This window comes from Rhinopithecus bieti, unplaced genomic scaffold (assembly GCF_001698545.2).
Source record: "Rhinopithecus bieti isolate Rb0 unplaced genomic scaffold, ASM169854v2 scaffold_4600, whole genome shotgun sequence".
Lineage (NCBI taxonomy): Eukaryota > Metazoa > Chordata > Mammalia > Primates > Cercopithecidae > Rhinopithecus > Rhinopithecus bieti.
The window spans coordinates 1010960-1032899 of record NW_016804545.1 but is presented as its reverse complement, the minus strand read 5'-3'; the positions used below and the strand labels follow the sequence as shown (position 1 = coordinate 1032899).

At 37.0% G+C, this 21940-nt stretch overlaps 1 protein-coding gene across 8 annotated transcripts in view; it reads right to left on the bottom strand.

The window, feature by feature from the left end:
* Positions 1-364: 364 nt before the first annotated feature.
* Positions 365-21940, bottom strand: part of PRKACB (protein kinase cAMP-activated catalytic subunit beta) — a 172409-nt gene continuing 150833 nt past the window's right edge. For all 8 annotated transcript variants that reach the window (XM_017869101.1, XM_017869098.1, XM_017869099.1 and 5 more), the window contains one exon: positions 365-3683. In XM_017869101.1, coding sequence (XP_017724590.1) covers positions 3558-3683 — 126 coding nt within the window. In that variant the 3' untranslated portion in view covers positions 365-3557. The remainder of the gene's footprint in view (positions 3684-21940) is intronic.

Here is a 21940-nt window from a genome sequence, read left to right as displayed (position 1 = left end):
ACTCCTGAAGAAAAAATTAGAAATTAATAGTTCATTGTTACAATAGAAGGATGAGCACTCTTGAGATATCAAATCCTTTAAATATGAATATTTAGAACATTATGTTAGGGATAATCTGAACCAATACGAGAAATGAGAAGGAAGTAGAAACACTTTTGAGATACTATTAAATGAATCTAGCAGTTTCTTAGTAAACATCCAGTGTGAGTAGACTGGTGGATATATTCCTCCCCAATTTGCTCTGCTCCCACCCCCCAGAAACCAACCCAAACACATAAAAACTAGGAATCTATAAGCATGTCTTGTATCAGCAGAAAATAAATCAGGAGATGAGGGCACCAAGTGGAATTCAAGACTCAATCAATCGTCTTATCCATTGAAGGTACTTTAATTTTGCAGTTATTGATTAATTAAAAAACACAGTTGTTGTCAGCATTTCCTAGCTACAGTAGTGCATAGGAAATTCCATTCTAAACAAAGAAGTAATTAATGAAATAACAACACACCTTAACATTTTACATTGATAGGTTACAGTTTACAAGGTGCTTTCACATACATTATTTCATTTGATTCTTACAACAAGCAGAAAAAACAGTGGGAAAGAAATTTTTTTTTCAGGCTTACAATGAGTATTTTCAGGCCAATGGGCAGTTAACACAAGAATATACCAAGAATGAGACAGCAATACCCATAAGCCACAGTATCTTTTTGGTAGGTTGACAGTTTGATTCAACTGGGTGTTCAGCATCAGTGAGTGAGAAAGGAATTAGGACAGACACCAAGTTCTTATGATATTCAAATAATTTTAAGAACACTGTCAGAGATAAGAAGAAAGATGCCCTAAAATATATTGCCTTACTAAGACTTACTTCAAAGCAACATACCCTTCAAAATTTCAGATGAAAAGACAATCTTGTCATCAACTGTGAAAGTTAGGAGGAATTTTACAAACTGCCTAATCCAGTTCTTCCATTTTACAGACAAGAGAACTGAGGCTGAGATCATACTGACAGTTTTCTAGCCTGAAATTCAGATGTCTTGACTTTCAGTCTAGGGCTCCTTCTTATACAATGCTATCTCTTAATTATTTACTGAGCATAACATAGTATCTTCTGTTTCAAATAATGTAATTTGAGGTTAAATACTGATTTATGCTACTTACTTCTTATTGAAGTTTATATCTTGTTCTTGGCTAAATTGTGGCTGAAACTGGGAATTTTACATACCTTAAAAATATTCTAATTTAGTGTACTTGATTGGTCAGAAATTGACTCCCTTGATGTATTCGCTCATGACAAGCTTGCTCACGGCCTTTAAATAGAGAGTAAAATGGAATGGCTGAATAGCCCTCAAAACCAGTGTATGTCTAGGGGTGATCTACCTAAGGTAGATTCTACAGCTGGGCACTAGTAATTTCATAGAAAAAAATATTTTTTTTAGAATTCATAGAAATCTTTTTGATTACTGAAAACTAAATTGTAATAATCAAATTGTCATCCCCATGACTTATTAAAATAATTTTACAATAATATACAACAAAGCTACCATAGAATTTGTAGTTTACATATAGAATACATTGGTCAGCATGTTCTTGGGTCTACATGAAATACAAGAAAATTAAAATATTTTATACAAATGATGTTTTAAATGTATTAACATGACGATATGCCTTTGTCACATGAAACTTGCTAGAGCAGAGTATTTTAATTTTTTTCTTGCACGTTTTAAATATAGATGGACCAGTGAAATCAATATCAGCATTTACGTGACATTACCATGCAGGAACACTTGATAACCGAAAGACATATAGATTGGTAGAAAGAACATCTCAGACAGGATTTTTTTATGTCTTCAAAGGTTTTACAAGGGTGTGGTACAGATGAAAAGAAGTGGTGTGAGTGACCTACCTGCACCGATAATAAAGCAAATAGAATGATTATATACATTAAGATCAGCTTGATTAAAAACAACAAATTTTATATGCATGTAAATTGATCACTAAAATGAACCCAGTTTAACTCTTCTCATGTGTTGTTTTAAGGTAGGTCACTGAAACGCAGAGATAAAATCAGATGGGGAAAATTTAAAGAAAAAAACAGAAAAACAACTGGGTTAAGCCATGGATTCTCAACAAACACTGAACTAAATGTGCAAAAGTGCTTGAAATTTCCACCTGACAGCAATGTTGTTAAGTCAGTTGGCAAAAAAAAAGTGTAGAAAAAAACTAACCTCTCAAATACCAAAATTGTATCTGCATGATTGATCAGACATTCTGTTTACTGACAGAAAAGAGGTTAGAAATTATGAAATATCTGAAAATATCATACCTGAAAATTAAAATACAATTGTGGCAGTTTTACACACTTTGTTCCCTTTCCTCATTGATGAGGCACGGGATGAAAACAGAAGTTGCAGCAGTGCCCCTACCCTAGGCTCACAAATATAGTATACCAGAATAATTAGCTGGAAACAACTTCTTTTTAAGGGTTACAAAACAAAACAAACGTAAACCCTCATTTAAATATGAATACCTCTATAATGTTTTCAATAACCAAGTCATTTTTTGACTTTGCAAAGTGTAAGTATTTATCCAAACCAATGTTCTTTTAGTTTGCTTATTTTCATTTAAAAGTTTATGATGAGAACTATTAGAGAAACTATAAAATTTGTCACTTTCATTAACCATGTTCTATTAAAATACTGGCTAAAATCCTTAAGGAACAGTTAAGGTTTAGAAAACTTAGAACTCTTCTCTAATACCTACAGAAATGCTGGTACCAAGTGAGAGAATGTGGGTGATGATCCATATCATTAGTTTTTCCTGCTGAAAGTGACACATTTGTCACACTACACAGGCTGGTCACTTCATTACTCAAAGGGAGGAGGATATGAAAGGAGGGAAAGGGAACTAGAACCTCTGATCTACAGCCATCCAAATTTCTGGGTCTAGCTGTACTGTATTAGTCTACCAAAATTTACTGCCGGAATAGTGAATTCCAAGAAAGTTAGTCTTAATTTGTATAAATTTCCTTGATGATAAGACAGTCTATCTTCAAAAATTACCAAGAGTTTTGGCAAAACTGAGTCTGAGTTACTCAAAGTAAAAATAATTATTAGAAAGTTTATCTTCAAGCCATTGACCAACAACAATATTGGCAAGAACTACTAAAAGCAACACTTATCCTTCCCTTCAAATATCACGTAGCCATAACACTGCCCATCTGAAACACCAACAAAATAAAATGGAGCACTGTTTAGAGAAAACCAATGAAACTGGAAAAGGAAGAAATGGATGTAGGAGAGGAGAAAGACAACCCAAAGAGAAGTAAGAAAGTGGTCTAGTACTGTGTTATGGCACAGACAATGCTTGCTTAGCGGTGCCTTGTTACATAGGTGGATGCAGAGTGCACACACGGGATGATGGCAATAAAGACCTCACTCAGTCGTTGGAATGAAGGAACTAGGTAACTGCTTCAACAAGGACGGTCTCAGCTCTACCTTATCTCTCAACAGAGTGCAAACACTGAGTGTGAGCTTGGATGTCATCTTGTTCCTCTTTAAAATTCACCAAATTCTTTTGCACATTTTTCTGTTATAGAGACACGGATATCTTCTTCTTCATAGTCATCAAAGTTGCTGGTATCTCCAGAGCCTCTAAACTTTGGTATGAATGGAGCTTCAACCTATAATTGAGAGAGAGAGAAAATAAGAAAAGGAAAAAAAAATTCCTGAGAGTTTCCAAACACCAAGAAAAATAAATTCCCACTGTTATTACATGGTGGAATCCTTAGATGCCATTAGGTTCCTAAAATGTAATAGGGCTAGAAGAAGCAGCAAACAGTAGGTTAGCTATTAACCTCAACATTTTGATTCAAGGAAGTATGCAGGTCAACAAAATACTTAAGAAATTTCTGGGATAATTAACTGTTGGCATCAAAATCCTGGCTCCTAAGGTTACAAAACTTAAGTCTTAATTTTAGTTCCTTGTTTTAAGACCTTATCTTTTCCTATTCCTTTTGTAAAATTCTTTTCTCCTGAAGTTACAGACAAATCTCAGACTTACTTTTAATTGCTTTCCTTTTTTAATTCCCAAGTTTGTTTTGTTTAAAATATCTGGCCATCAAAACTTTCTGAGAGGTTGGAAAGAAACATATCTCTTTTAGAATTAGAGAATTGTTAAACCTTAAACATTTTTCTCCTTTGATCCTAAAAGTAAAATGTCTTCCCACTACTTTGAATATGGTCTTCTATAAAGATTAAATGTGGGTACTGAATATGTTTGAGGAAAAGATTTTAAAAGTTAAAAAAAATCATAATCTGCACAGCCTTTATAGAATTTACAAACAATTACAGTCGCTTTATTTTGTTCTCAATACAACACTGTGAGGAAAGAAGGACAGGTGTTCTTACTCCCATTTTACAGATTATAAAAGAGTCGACCAAATTCACATGATGGATAAGCGGCTAAAGCAGCTTTCAAATTCATGATTCTCCACTTCTGGCCCAGAGCTCTCCAAGGGTTTTTAATTTATATCCCTTTCAGTAAAACATTTTCTAGTATACATAATCAATATATATATAGTTATTTACTTACAAATTATTTAGATGCATGACTACACTAAGATATACACACAAATAAGGTATTGAAAAAGAATAAGGTAAAAATAAGCAGGAATGGGACTTCTAAAATTATCTTTTTGTTTGAGAGCTGGTTGCCTTGCATGCCCTGCTTTGGGGATTGCTGTTTTGCACTATCCAGAAGAATGAGCTAAGCAGACAGTTGCTTCATGTCTAGCCAGCCAGCAATTTAGAGTAACAAACCTATTGGGGCAATCACATGTAGAAAATGATTGTACAGTTTGAGTTGTTCAGGCCACTTCTTTCTTCTGCCTTTTTTCTTCCTTGATGCATTTGCAGATGCATCAGAGAATAAAGAAGACAATGAAAACTATTCATATTTACTATGATTTTGCACTACTGTGCATAGTTATAATAGTTGAGAAGATAATATAACAAATGGTTAAAGTACTCTATTATTTTTATTTGTAAATTATCCAGGGATCCTTACATCTGTTTCATTGATAATCAAGATTTGGCTGTCAATCAATTTGTCCATTACTACAACCTGTACGTTACAGTGTGTCACTTGTTGGTAGGTTAGCTGTTTATTACCTGGGATAAATCAAGCCCTTTGAAAAGCACATAAACTCTAAATGAGTAGTGGCAGTCCAGTTCTACTCCATTTTAGGAATAGTTATTAAAATTAAATACATAATATGAATAGATTAGTAAATGATTGCTATTTGGCAGAAGATTTTATTTGTAAATATAAATATGAAAAGATGCAAATACATCATAAATCTTTAGGATACTAATAAAGCTGACAAGCCTCAAGGCAATCTAAAAAATATACCTCGAAATAGCATTAATTAACAATAAATACAACAATAAAGATAATATAAGCAATGATAATTAGAAAGGGAAATGGATGATTTTATTGGAAATATAAATTTCTTAAATTGACTCAAAAGTAAAACTCAAAGAGACCAATATCCAAGAATTAGTTTGTTAAAATTTATAAGGAATAGATATAAGATAACTCTATGTTCCTAAATTTTCTGCAGAATAAAAGGATGGAAACTTTCTAAACTCATTTTACGAATCCCATATAATCCCAACTTCAGAAAACAGAAACTATAGATTAATAAAACTTATGACTATGGAAGTAAAACACTTAATAAGATTTGGCAAATAGATTTCAGGCAAATATTAAAATGTTAATACCCCATGATTAAATGATATTCATTCCAGGAAAGTGAGGATGTCTCCCTGATCTAATTCATCACACTAACATGTCAAAAAAGACAAAATACAGTGTATTAGAAATCAATAATATTTTGTTAATCTGATAAAGAATACCTATCTCAGCCAAATGGCCAACTTTATATTTGGTGGCAAAACACGAAAGGCAACAAACTATAGACATGATTCCTGAAAGTATATTCTTGGGCATTTCCATTCAAAGCAGGGACAAGACAAGAAAGCTTAAGAGCCCTACTGCATTAAAATATTGTTTTAGACATTCTAATATATATAACAAAACAAAATGGAAATGAGATGTAAATACTGAAAAGGAACAGACAAAATGATATACCAATCTCCTGTGATTGTCAATAAAATCCAAAGGAATCACTGAAAATGTGGAAATCAATAACGGAATTTAGTAACATGGTCAATTATAACATAAAATAGAAACAATATGTTTTGCCCATATCCTACTATAATGGGAAAGCAAACACATTAATAATAGCAACCAAAATAAAATTTAAGCAATAACTTTAAGACATAAATTCCTTCGTATATGGAGAGGGGGGGGTCTCTAAAACTTTACTAAATGACAAAAGATGTTTGAGTAAATGCAGAAGCAACATGCTCATAATGGCAACTTCTCAAGATTCAGGTTCTCTCCTAATTAATATGCAACTTTACTGTTAATTCCCAAATTCAATCAATCTTTAGAGAGACCAAACAAACAAACAAAAAAAATCCCATAAACCATTGGCAAGTCTAATCAAAAAAGAAAGAGAAAACATACAGGAGATAAGGATGATTTTCTAGGAAATATAAATTACCTAACTTGACTCTAAAATAATGCATATGGGGCAAGAGAACAGAAAATTTGGAAAGGGCAAACAAAGGTGAAGAAACTGGACCCATCTAATATTAAAATATTTTAAAGCTACATAAAGCAGAGACATATACAGCACAAAACAGACAAAAGAACTAAAACATAAAGGTCAGGGCTTCAAGATGGCTGACCCAGAACTCTCCTCCACAAAGAAGGACATGTTGAATAAAGCCTCTAAGAGAGAACACTGAAATTTAGCAGGGAAGTGACAGGGAACATCTGGAGCAGGGAAGCAAAAGGAAGTGAAGCAGCTGGCCTGGCTGTGACCAGCTGGGAGCCAGAAGAGGTTCTCCAGTGTGGGGAAAGGGTACTGAGAGATCCCCAGTGGTCCACGTTTCCACCACAGACTTGCAATCCTAGCCATGTAAGATCCCCACAACCCTTGTGAATTCTGAGACAAGTATAGGGACCTGCCTGGAGTTCACACAACAGCCTTGTTGCAGAGAGGGAGTTTGTTCCAGGTCCCACACCCATTCCCAGGACCCAAGAAGCTGAAGCACAGTGCCACTTTGAGAAGCCAATTACCATTAGATGGTATGCATCTCTATACAACCTGGAGCCCAACTGACAGCACCCCATGTCCACCAAGGGGCTCCAGTGGTACAGTGCTGGCTGGACCCAATGGTGCGGCTGGGTCCCCAGCACTCTAGCTCACACAGTGTCCTATACTCCAAAGAACAGGCAGGGCAGCACACTACGGAAGGCTGTTTCTGGGGCAAAGGAAGCCAAAGCATACACTCCCCAGAGCCTGAGAGCCACCCGCCTGGGGCCACTGCCACTGATAGCAATGCCCAGCCCCATAACAGGGCTGCCATGTACTTGCAGCACCTTCAGTGGACCTGGGAACTGGCCCATCTGGATTCTATTTGGGGCATGAGGACAGACTCACTCTGCCTACCACCTCTCAAGTATTTTATCCAGGGGCCTAGGAATAGTCCTTCCCTGCCTACCAGAGTCTGTATCTGTGTACACCAATGGGAGTCTGAGGACAGGCCTGTCCCTTTAAGTGCCACCCCTCCCAGTGCCCGAGCACACCACCTGAGGGGCCTGGGAAGTGGCCCCTCTGTCTATCACTCTGGGTACACATACATATGATCAGGAAGCATGACAAAAGACTCAGGTCATCAGCCACTGGCATCAAAACATGCTGTCCAGTGGCCCAAAGACAGACCTATTCACCACAGCCTGCACCCACAGGTACAACAGAGGAGCCTGGGGACAGGCCTTCCCTGCCTGATGGCACCTCCCACAGTGACTGAGTGCACTGTCTGGAGGCTTGGGGATCCCTCCACCCTGCTTGCTGCTTCTGGCATGCACATGCACCATCAGGGGGTCTAAGAACAGAACCAAACCACCGACTGCCTGCACTCAAACACATTGTTTGAGGGCCTGGGGATTGCCTCACTTGGTCCAACACAGCCTGTGCCCATGTGCACCATTGAGGGGCCTGAGTATATGCCTGCACTGCCTGGCACTGCAACCCCAGCGCTCAAGTATGTCATCTGAGGGCCTGGGGATNCTGTGCATAGTTATAATAGTTGAGAAGATAATATAACAAATGGTTAAAGTACTCTATTATTTTTATTTGTAAATTATCCAGGGATCCTTACATCTGTTTCATTGATAATCAAGATTTGGCTGTCAATCAATTTGTCCATTACTACAACCTGTACGTTACAGTGTGTCACTTGTTGGTAGGTTAGCTGTTTATTACCTGGGATAAATCAAGCCCTTTGAAAAGCACATAAACTCTAAATGAGTAGTGGCAGTCCAGTTCTACTCCATTTTAGGAATAGTTATTAAAAATTAAATACATAATATGAATAGATTAGTAAATGATTGCTATTTGGCAGAAGATTTTATTTGTAAATATAAATATGAAAAGATGCAAATACATCATAAATCTTTAGGATACTAATAAAGCTGACAAGCCTCAAGGCAATCTAAAAAATATACCTCGAAATAGCATTAATTAACAATAAATACAACAATAAAGATAATATAAGCAATGATAATTAGAAAGGGAAATGGATGATTTTATTGGAAATATAAATTTCTTAAATTGACTCAAAAAGTAAAAACTCAAAGAGACCAATATCCAAGAATTAGTTTGTTAAAATTTATAAGGAATAGATATAAGATAACTCTATGTTCCTAAATTTTCTGCAGAATAAAAGGATGGAAACTTTCTAAACTCATTTTACGAATCCCATATAATCCCAACTTCAGAAAAACAGAAACTATAGATTAATAAAACTTATGACTATGGAAGTAAAAACACTTAATAAGATTTGGCAAATAGATTTCAGGCAAATATTAAAATGTTAATACCCCATGATTAAATGATATTCATTCCAGGAAAGTGAGGATGTCTCCCTGATCTAATTCATCACACTAACATGTCAAAAAAGACAAAATACAGTGTATTAGAAATCAATAATATTTTGTTAATCTGATAAAGAATACCTATCTCAGCCAAATGGCCAACTTTATATTTGGTGGCAAAACACGAAAGGCAACAAACTATAGACATGATTCCTGAAAGTATATTCTTGGGCATTTCCATTCAAAGCAGGGACAAGACAAGAAAGCTTAAGAGCCCTACTGCATTAAAATATTGTTTTAGACATTCTAATATATATAACAAAACAAAAATGGAAATGAGATGTAAATACTGAAAAGGAACAGACAAAATGATATACCAATCTCCTGTGATTGTCAATAAAAATCCAAAGGAATCACTGAAAAATGTGGAAATCAATAACGGAATTTAGTAACATGGTCAATTATAACATAAAAATAGAAACAATATGTTTTGCCCATATCCTACTATAATGGGAAAGCAAACACATTAATAATAGCAACCAAAATAAAAATTTAAGCAATAACTTTAAGACATAAATTCCTTCGTATATGGAGAGGGGGGGGTCTCTAAAACTTTACTAAATGACAAAAGATGTTTGAGTAAATGCAGAAGCAACATGCTCATAATGGCAACTTCTCAAGATTCAGGTTCTCTCCTAATTAATATGCAACTTTACTGTTAATTCCCAAATTCAATCAATCTTTAGAGAGACCAAACAAACAAACAAAAAAAATCCCATAAACCATTGGCAAGTCTAATCAAAAAAGAAAGAGAAAACATACAGGAGATAAGGATGATTTTCTAGGAAATATAAATTACCTAACTTGACTCTAAAATAATGCATATGGGGCAAGAGAACAGAAAATTTGGAAAGGGCAAACAAAGGTGAAGAAACTGGACCCATCTAATATTAAAATATTTTAAAGCTACATAAAGCAGAGACATATACAGCACAAAAACAGACAAAAAGAACTAAAACATAAAGGTCAGGGCTTCAAGATGGCTGACCCAGAACTCTCCTCCACAAAGAAGGACATGTTGAATAAAGCCTCTAAGAGAGAACACTGAAATTTAGCAGGGAAGTGACAGGGAACATCTGGAGCAGGGAAGCAAAAGGAAGTGAAGCAGCTGGCCTGGCTGTGACCAGCTGGGAGCCAGAAGAGGTTCTCCAGTGTGGGGAAAGGGTACTGAGAGATCCCCAGTGGTCCACGTTTCCACCACAGACTTGCAATCCTAGCCATGTAAGATCCCCACAACCCTTGTGAATTCTGAGACAAGTATAGGGACCTGCCTGGAGTTCACACAACAGCCTTGTTGCAGAGAGGGAGTTTGTTCCAGGTCCCACACCCATTCCCAGGACCCAAGAAGCTGAAGCACAGTGCCACTTTGAGAAGCCAATTACCATTAGATGGTATGCATCTCTATACAACCTGGAGCCCAACTGACAGCACCCCATGTCCACCAAGGGGGCTCCAGTGGTACAGTGCTGGCTGGACCCAATGGTGCGGCTGGGTCCCCAGCACTCTAGCTCACACAGTGTCCTATACTCCAAAGAACAGGCAGGGCAGCACACTACGGAAGGCTGTTTCTGGGGCAAAGGAAGCCAAAGCATACACTCCCCAGAGCCTGAGAGCCACCCGCCTGGGGCCACTGCCACTGATAGCAATGCCCAGCCCCCATAACAGGGCTGCCATGTACTTGCAGCACCTTCAGTGGACCTGGGAACTGGCCCATCTGGATTCTATTTGGGGGCATGAGGACAGACTCACTCTGCCTACCACCTCTCAAGTATTTTATCCAGGGGCCTAGGAATAGTCCTTCCCTGCCTACCAGAGTCTGTATCTGTGTACACCAATGGGAGTCTGAGGACAGGCCTGTCCCTTTAAGTGCCACCCCTCCCAGTGCCCGAGCACACCACCTGAGGGGCCTGGGAAGTGGCCCCCTCTGTCTATCACTCTGGGTACACATACATATGATCAGGAAGCATGACAAAAGACTCAGGTCATCAGCCACTGGCATCAAAACATGCTGTCCAGTGGCCCAAAGACAGACCTATTCACCACAGCCTGCACCCACAGGTACAACAGAGGAGCCTGGGGACAGGCCTTCCCTGCCTGATGGCACCTCCCACAGTGACTGAGTGCACTGTCTGGAGGCTTGGGGATCCCTCCACCCTGCTTGCTGCTTCTGGCATGCACATGCACCATCAGGGGGTCTAAGAACAGAACCAAACCACCGACTGCCTGCACTCAAACACATTGTTTGAGGGCCTGGGGATTGCCTCACTTGGTCCAACACAGCCTGTGCCCATGTGCACCATTGAGGGGCCTGAGTATATGCCTGCACTGCCTGGCACTGCAACCCCAGCGCTCAAGTATGTCATCTGAGGGCCTGGGGATTGCCCTGCCCCACCCACTACTGGCCTGAGGCTGGGCCTGCCCAGTCTGCCACCACTACCACTGCTGGCACTTACCCACATATGCCACCTGAGGGTTTAGGGCCTGGCTTGCCCAGTCTGTTGCTACCATCACTAGCAGCAGTGTGGACTGCCTGGGAGCCTGAGGGTTGGCCTGTCATCACTGCTATGACTGCTTATGCCACACATGCTGCACGGGAGACTAAGGTCTCATCCATCTGCCCAGCCTACCACTGCCACTACTGGTACCTGAGCAAGCCACATGGAGGCCTAAGAATTGGCCCTTGTGGACCTGCTAAAATTGATGCCAGTCTATGGCCACCAGGGGACCAAAGGCGGATATGCTTGGGCTGCTGCTACCACCACTGGGGCCTGAGGATCAGGATGTCTGGTGTCCCTGTCCCCAGCAAAGCCTCACCACGGGCTCCACTAACAATGCTGCCTAAGCCACTGAGGAAATCACAGACACCCACTGATGCTAATTACAGCTGAAGAAATCATAGAGACTATACTACTGCATGCACCCAGAATAAAAGCTAAACTGCCCAACAAACCAACATGATGATACATCTACAGAAAAAAGTCTTACCCTACTAAAGCCAATCCTAAAAACTGGAGGAAATGACTGTTACACCAGATGTGGAGATGTCAATGTAAGTATACAAGAAAATGAAAAAGCAAGAAACATGACACCTCCAAAAGAACATAATTCTCCAGCAACAGATTCCAATTAAACAAAAAATGATGAAATGTCTGAAAAAGAATTCAAAATAATGGTATTAAAGAAGCTCAGTGAGATATAAGAGAACACAGACAAACAATACAAAGAAATCAGGAAAACAATTCAGGATATGAATGAGAAATTCAACAAAGAGATATATAGCATAAAAAAGAACCAAACAGGCCAGGCGCAGTGGCTCATGCTTGTAATCCCAGCACTTTGGGAGGCCGAAGCGGGTGGATCACGAGGTCAGGAGATGGGGACCATCCTGGCTAACACAGTGAAACCCCGTCTCTACTAAAAATACAAAAAATTAGCCAGGCATGGTGGCGGGCACCTGTAGTCCCAGCTACTTGGGAGACTGAGGCAGGAGAATGGTGTGAACCCGGGAGGTGGAGTTTGCAGTGAGTCGAGATCACACCACTGCACTCCAGCCTGGGTGACAGAGCGAGACTCCATTTCAAACAAAACAAAAAACAAAACAAAACAAAACAAAAAAAGAACCAAACAGATCCATCCCAGAACTGAAGAATTCAATGAATGAAATAAAAAATACAACTGAGAGCTTTGACAACAGACTAGATCAAGGAGAAGAACTGAGGGCAGGTCTTTTGAAATAATTCAGACAGACCCGCCAAAAAAGAATAAAAAATAAAAATGAATGAACAAAGCATACATGATATAGGGGACACCTTAAAGCAACGAAATATTCAAATTTGGGGTTTTCCAGAAGGTAAAGTGATGGGTAAAGACAGAAAAACTCATTTAATTTAATAATAGCTGAAAACTTCCCAGTTCTTTTAAGAGATTTAGAAAGCTAGATACAGGAAACTCAAAGATCAAATAGATAGAATCCAACAAGGTCTTTTCCAAGACACACTGTACTGAAACTGTCAAAAGTCAAAGACAAGACAGAAATGTAAAAACAGCAAGAGGAAAACATCAAGTCACATATAAGGGAATCTCCATCAGACTAATGTGGATTTCTCAGGGGAAACCCTGCAGGCCAGGAGAGAAAGGGATGATATATTCAAAGTGCTAAAAGAAAAAACAAACCCTGCCACCAAAGATAAACTGCTAGACTAACCAAGAAACTTTTCTTCAAAACTGAAGGAGAAAAAATGTCTTTCCCAGATAAGCAAAAACTGAGGGAATTATCCCTACTACACAAGCTCTACAGGAAATGCTTAAGGTACTCCTACATCTGAAAGTGAAACAATGATATTCACCATCATGAAAACAAGAAAGTATAAAAGTCACTGGTAGGGCAGACACATAAACGAGAAAGAGAAAGGACTCAAATATTACCATTACAGAAAATCACCAAACTATAATGATAAACAATAAGAGGGAAAGAAAGGAATGACAGATATACAAAGCAACTAGAAAACAATTTTTTAAATGACAGGAATAAGTCCTCACCTATAAATAATAACTGTAAATGTAAATAAATCAGATTATCCACTTAAAAGATATGGACTGTCTGAATATATAAACATAACATGATCTAACTATATGCTGCTTACAAAAAAACTCACTTCACCTGTAAACACACAGATAGATTGAAAGTGAAGAGATGGAAAAAGATTTCATACAATGGGAAAACAAAAAACAAGCAGGAGTATCTAAATTTATATCAGATAAAGGAAACTTTAAGTCAAAACAGTAAAACGAGACAAAGAAGGTCATTACATAATGATAAAGGGATCAATTCAGCAAAAGGATATGACAATTCCAAATATATATGCATCCAATACTAGAGCACACAGATATATAAAGCAAATATTATTAGATCTAAAGAGAGACAGACTCCAATGCAATAATAGTTGAGGACTTCAATGCTCCATTCTCAGCATTGTACAGATTATCGAGACAGAGAATCAACCAAAAAAAATGGACATAAACTGCACTGTAAACAAAATGTACCTAGGAGACATTTACACAACATTTTATCCAATAGTTGCAGAATACACATTCTTCTAATAAGCACATGGAACATTCTCCAGGATAGACCATTTATGTTAGGACACAAAACAAGTCTCAACAAATTTTAAAAACTTGAAATCATATCAAGTATTTTCTCAGATCCTGATGGAAAAAACTAGAAATCAGTAACAAGAAGCACTTTGGAAACTGTACGAATTGATGGAAATGAAACAACATGCTCCTGAATGACTATTGGGCTAATGAAGAAATTAGGAAAGAAATAAAAAAAATTAAAGCAAAGACAAATGAAAACACAATATACCAAAACCTATGGAACATAACAAAAGCAGTGCTAAGGGGAGGTTTATAGCAATAAACACCAAAAAGTATAAAGATTTCAAATAAGCAATCTAATAATGTACCTTAAGGAACTAGAAAAGCAAGAACAAACCAAACAAAATTAGTAGAAGGAAAGAAATAATAAAGATCAGAGCACAACTAAATGAAATATAGAAAAAACATACAAAGGATCATCAAAATGAAAGGGTTTTTTTTGAAAAAATAACCAAAATTGATAAACTGCTAGCTAGACTAACCAAGAAAAAAAGAGAGAAGATCCAAGTTAACAAAATCAGAAACGAAAAATATGTTACAACTGACACCACAGAAATACAGGAGATCATTGAAGACTATCATGAGCAACTATATGCTAACTAACTGGAAAACCTAGAGGAAATAGATACATTCTTGGACACATACAACCTACAAGAAATAGAAATAGAATGAACCAGAAAGAAATAGAAAATCTGAACAGACCAATAATGAGGAACAGATTGAATATGTAATAAAAAGATTCCCATCAAACATTAAAGAAAAGCCCAGGGCTGCATGGCTTTACTGTTCAATTTTATCAACTTTATAAAGAAGAACTAGCATCAATTCATATCAAATTATTCCAAAAAATTAAAGAAGAGAGAATTCTTCTTAACTTATTCTACGAGGCCAGCAGTATTGAGATACAAAACCAGACAAGCGAACAACAAAAAAAAGAACACTACAGACCAACACCTCTGACAAATATAGACACAAAAATTTTTAACAAAATACTAGCTAACAAAAATCCAATAACACAACAAATATATAATATAACATGATCAAGTGGGATTTATCCCAGGGATGCAAGGACGGATCAATATACGCAAATCAATTAACATGATACATCACTTTAGTAGAATGAACAACAAAAATCATATGATTATCTTAATAGATGCAGAAAAAAGCATTAGATGAAAGCCAACATCCCCTCCTGACAAAAACTCTCAACAAATTAGGCATAGAAGAGGCATTCCTCAACATAATAAAGATCATATGTGACAAATTCACAGCTAACATATTGAATGAGGAAAAGTTGAAAGACTTTCCTCTAAGAATTGGACCAAGACAATGAAGTCCACTTTCACCACTCCTAATCAACATAGTAATGGAAGTCCTAGCCAGATCAATCAGGGAAGAGAAAGAAATACAAGGCATCTAAATAGAAAACGAAAAAGCCAAACTGCCCCTCCTTTCAGATGACATAATCTTACATACAGAGAAACCTAAAGACTCCACCAGAATATTCTTAGAACTGATAAACAAATTAAGTAAAGGTGCAGAATACAAAATGAACATACAAAATCAGTGACATTTCCATACACCAATAATGATCTAGCTAAGAAAGAAATCAGGAATATAATTCCATTTATAATAGCTACAAAAAAAAAAAAAAACAAAATAAAATAAAATAGATAGGAATAAATTTAACCAAGAAGTTGAAAGACCTCTACAAGAAAACTACAAAACACTGATGAAAGAAATTAAAAGGACAGAAATAAATGGAAAGACATTCCATGGTCATGAATCAGAAAAATAAATATATTAAAATGATCAACTATGCAAAGCAATTTACAGATTCAATGCAATTCCTATCAAAATACCAATGATAGTCTTCACAGAAATAGAAAAAAAAATCCTAAAATTTGTATGGAACCACACAAGAGCCTGAATAGCCAAAGGAATCCAGAGCAAAAAGAGCAACACTGGAGGCATCACACTACCTGACTTCAAAATATACTACAAAGCTACAGTAACTAAAACAGCATGGTAGTGATATAAAAACAGACACAGAGACCCATGGAACAGAATAGAGAACCCAGAAATAAACCCATGTATTACAATTAACTGATTTTTGACAAAGGCATCAAGTACATACAGTGGGGAAAGGACACTCTCTTCAATACATGGTGCTGGAAAAACTGGATATCTATATGCAGAAGACTGAAACCATATCCCCAAATCAACTGAAAATGAATTAAGTACTAAAAATAAAGCCCCAAACCATAACAATACTAGAAGAAAACACAGAGGAAATGCTCTAGAACATTGGTCTAGTTAAAGATTTTATGGGTGGGGCATGGTGGCTCACACCTGTAATCCCAGCACTTTGGGAAGCTGAGGCAGGTCAGGAGTTTGAGACCAGCCTGACCAACATGGTGAAACCCTGTCTCTACTAAAAATACAAAAATTAGCTGGACATGGTTGTGGGCACCTGTAATCCCAGCTACTCGGGAGGCTGAGGCAGGAGAATCACTTGAACCCAGGAGGTAGAGGGTGCAGTGAGCCGAGATCGTGCCATTGCACTCTAGCCTGGGCAACAAGAGTGAAACTCCAACTCATAAATAAATAAATAAAACAAAAAACCTAACGAACAAAAAAGATTTTATGGCTAAGTCCTGAAAAGCACAAGCAACAAAAACAAAAATAGGCACATGGGGCTATATTAAATTAAAAGTTTTTGCAGAGCAAAGGAGACAATCAAAAGAGTAAAGAGACAACCTGTTGAATGAAAGAAACTATTTGCAAACTATTCATCCAAGAAGGGACTAATATCCAGAATATACAAGGAACTCCAATAATTCAATAGCCAAAAATAAATAATCTAATTAAAATGGGTAAAGGATATGTGTACACATTTCTCAAAACCAGACTTACAATGGCTAACCACTACATGAAAAAACACTCAACACCATTAATCATCAGGGAAATGCAAATCAAAACCACAGTAAGATATCATCGTACCAGGAGGAATGGCTATTATCAAAAAGACAAAAAATACCAAGTGCTGGAGGGGATGTAGAGAAAAGGGAATTCTTATACACTGTTGGTAGAAAGGTAAGTTAGTACAGCCACTATGGAAAACAGTATAGAGATTTTCAAAACCTAAAATAGAACTATCATACAATTCAGCAATTCCACTAATCCAAAGGAAATCAGTATATCAAAGCAGTACCTGAATCCTCATGTTTATTGCAGCACTATGCATTAACAGCAAAGATATGGAATCAACCTAAGTGTCCTTCAACAGATGAATGGGTAAAGAAAATGTAATATATATAGGAATACTATTTGGCTGTAAAAAAAGAATGAAATCTTGTCATTTGTAGCAACATGGATAGAAACAGATCATTCTGTAAAGTGAAATCAGCCAGGCATGGAAAGACAATATCACATGTTCTTACTTATATGTGGAACCTAAAAAAGTTGATCTCTTAGAGGCAAAGTATAGAAAGACAGCTACCAGAGGCTGGGAAGGATGTGTGCTGGGGGAAGGGATGAAGAGAACTAAGGTACTGAGAACAAACATACAGTTAGACAGATGGAATAAGTTCTAGCATTTGATAGCACAGCAGGGTGGTTATATTGTATATTTCACAACAATATATTGTATATTTCAAAGTAACTGGAACAGAAAATTTGAAATATTCCCGACAAAAAGAAATAATAAACGATCAAGGTACTGGATATGCTAATACCCAGCTTTGGTCACTACACATACTATGCATCTATTAAAACATAACATGTACTTCATGAATATATAAAAATAGTATGCATCAATAAAAATAAAAAAGTACAGAAATAGACAGATGTATATATTAATTTAATATTAGTAAAGGTAGAATTTCAGATAAGAGGCCAAATAAGAATTATTCAATAAATATGGAGGGGAAAACTGGTTAATTATTGTACAAGAACAAAAAATAAGTTAGAGTTCAGAAAGCACTGAAAGAAAATACAAGTTCAATAGACACACTTATTGTGGAGTAGGATTTTTTTTCTTCTTTTAGAGACAGGGTCTCAGCTCTGTAGCCCAGTCTGGAGTGCAGTGGCATGATCATGGCTCACTGCAGCCTTGACCTCTTGGGCTTAAGTGATCCTCCTGCCTCAGCCTCCAGAGTAGCTGGGACCAAGTGTGTGCCACCACACCTGGCTAATTCTTTTTTATTTTCTGAAGAGATGACGTCTCACTATGTTGCCCACCTGGTTTTGAACTCCTGGCTCAAGTGATCCTCCCACTGTGGCTTCCTAAACTGATGGGATTACAGGTGTGAGCCACTGCACCTGGCCTGTTTTAAAACGATTGTAAAATATGGCAGTAAGTCACTCAGATGTAATTATGTAGTATGTAGCAACTGTGATATAAGAGACTGAAGGAAAGGGTAAAGTGCAGGGTTGGAGGAGGTAGATCTTCACTGGCTACTGAGCTCATAGGACCAGACTGCAGTGATGAAGAGCATAGGAAAAAAAAAGTAAAAAGACGTATGCCAAATACTAGGTTCTATTTGGATGGTGGAATTACGATAATTTCAAATTCATTTGCTTAATAAATTACCTGGTTATAAGTACATGAAACGTATCTCAACCAGAAAGGAAAATGGAGCCTGGGCCAATCTATCTAATCTTTCTCACCAAACTACTCTTCCTTTTGTATTCTCTATCCAAATTCAAATTTTAAGGGTGATAAAACTGATGCTTTAGAGAGGTTAAATCATTTGTTCATGATCATACTGCTAATGACTGGTTGATCAGGGATTCAGATCAACGTCTGCCTAACCCCACAGTTCCTTCTCTTTTTTTACTGCCTTCTGAGACAGAGTCTTCCTACTCCCAAAATGCTCAAAGCATAAAAGTTAAGAAGATGATACATGTAAAATTCATGAAAATCTTGTGAAACAATTTATTGTTTAGTGGTTTGGAGTTTGATTTTAAGAATCATACCAAAAGGACTTTAAAGGGATAATGTGACCTGGAATTGAGAATCTGAAGAACCTGGGATCAAATATAGGTATTACTTAGCAGCTGCATGATTATGTTTAAATTAATTAACCTCTCTGAGCTGATTTCCACATCAGTAAAATGGGGAAATGGTATCACTTATTTCACAGGATTATTTAGAAGACTGAAAGCAGAAGTTATAGGGAGGTGCTTTTATTAATTATACAGTATTGCATTGATGCTAGCAAATTTAGAAAAAATATAAAAAACAAACAGCTTTTATGAGATCTAAATCTATTTTAAAGTGCTATGAATCTTGTTATTGACTATATAACACATCTATTTGCGATAATAATGCTAACAGCCATGATTCATGAACTTTGAACAGAGAGTTTCTGGATCCCTCTTGTGAGATAGGCTGTATTGCATTCACATTGTTTTGGTCTGGCTATATTTTCTTTTTGCTGCATTTTAAAATTCTTTAATTGTTTTGTTTTTGTAATCTTTATTTATTTATTTATTTGAGACAGGGTCTTGTTCTGTTGCCCAGGCTGGAGTACAGTGGCATAATCACAGCTCACTGTAGCCCCAATCTCCCAGGCTCGAGCAATCCTCCTGCCTCAGTCTCCCAAGTAGCTGGGACTACAGGGATGAGCCATCACACCCAGCTACTTTTTGTATTTTTTGTGGAGACGGGGTTTTGCCATGTTGCCCAGGCTGGTCTCAAACTCTTGAGTGAGACTCAAGCAACCCACCCACCTTGGCCTCCCAAAGTGTTAGGATTTCAGGTGTGAGCCAGGGCACCCAGCTTGTTACTGTAATTGTTTGTAAAATATGTAACTTAGAAAAACTGTGCTTTTAATACTTAATTAGAGCATTAATTTTTTTTCTCCTTAAGGAAACTCAATCATGTAGTTGCACAGCATTATTAAAGATGACATTATTAGAAGTTTTGGTTTTATGAAAAAAAGAAGAAAAAAATAATTCAAAATGAAAACACTTTATTCATGCAAATTATCTTTAATTATTTAAGAAGAAAAATGAGAGATAAAGGTAATTCAGTGCAGCAAAATCTTTTCTTAAATGTCTCAAATTATTACAATAGTGAAATGATAACTACTATCAATTAATATATTACTGTTACCACAACTGTTATACTGGCAACTTGTGTAGCCAAACAAAACAAAACAAAACAAAAAACAATACTACTTTCTTTTAAATATGCTACTGTTTAGCTGGGGTTTGTTCTCTATTTTATTATGGTGGTATAATAATGTCAGCGATTAACTTGATCTATACTTATATTCAAGTCTTCAAGTTGCCTGAATTTCTAACACTAAGAATCCCTTTAGCAAGCAAAGAATCAAACAAAAGACCAAACAAAACAAATCTCAAAAAACTCAGGTGCAAAGTTATCCTGAATTTCCACATTTCTCAAAGTATAGTACCTCTATATTTATTTATATGACCATCTGACTAATCTCCCTGTCCCCTGGAAGGATTAAGCTTCATATGGGCAGGAATAAAGGTTGGTTTTACTCATCATTGTATTCTCAGCACCTTGCAGAATACCTAACACACAAGCAGGGACCTGATAACTATTTGGAAAAAATCTTATGTGAATAAATAATTGTTAAAAGGAAAAAAGTAGTAACTTTGGATAATTTGTTTTGACCTTTCAAAAAAGCATGAATTAAAACCCCTATTTGTATGAATTATATTCAAATTAGCTTTCAAATGGATAAAAGAAAGTTGCATCCCTACAGGGAGACCAATGCTCATTTAAGTCAGCGAGCAAACATTTAGTGAGCATATACCAAGCATAAAGGTCTTTCCAGATGATAGCAATATGAAAAAAAAGTAAGATATGGTACCTGTTCTCAATGAAATGTTTTAAAACAACAGTGACCATGTAAGATATTAATAAAGAATACCCATCAGAGAAAAATATCAGAGGTGATATTTAAGCTAAATCTTAAAAGATAAATAAGAGTATGGCAGATGCACAAATGGGAAAAGTCATTCTGAGTAAAGGAAAAAAAAATTTACACAGGCACAAGTGTAAAAAAGCATGGTCTGTTTGGGAAACACTAGATAAAAAAATGTGTAATCCTGATAAATGCCACAGGGAGGTCAAAATGAAGACTAAAAAGGGATGAAACTAGCAATTAAATGTTGTTATATATCTGGCACATGCCAATTCTGGATTGGCAACTACATTTATTTATATATCTTCCTAATGTGGCTTCACATCAGTTTTGAAAACCCTTAGGACATTGTCTAATATATAATTTCCACAGTTTTGTGAAGTGTAACAGGCATAGATAGGAAATATTTAACAAAGGAAACATTTCAGGTTGATGGTCAAAATAGCATATATGCTTTCTTTTAAAGCTAGGTAGGGCCTGGCGTGGTGGCTTATGCCTGTAATCCCAGCTCGTTGGGAGGCCGAGGCGGGCAGATCACTTGAGGTTAGGAGTTCAAGACCAGCCTGGCCAACATAGTGAAACCCTGTCTCTACTAAAAATGCAAAAAAATTAGCTAGGTGTGATGGCATGCACCCGTAGTCCCAGCTACTCGAGAGGCTGAAGCAGGAGAATCACTTGAACCCAGGAGGCGGAGGTTGCAGTGAGCCGAGATTGTGCCACTGCACTCCAGCGTGGACTACAGAGTGAGACTCCACCTCAAAAAAAAAAAAAAAAAAAAAAAAAAAAAAAAAAAAATTTCGGGGGG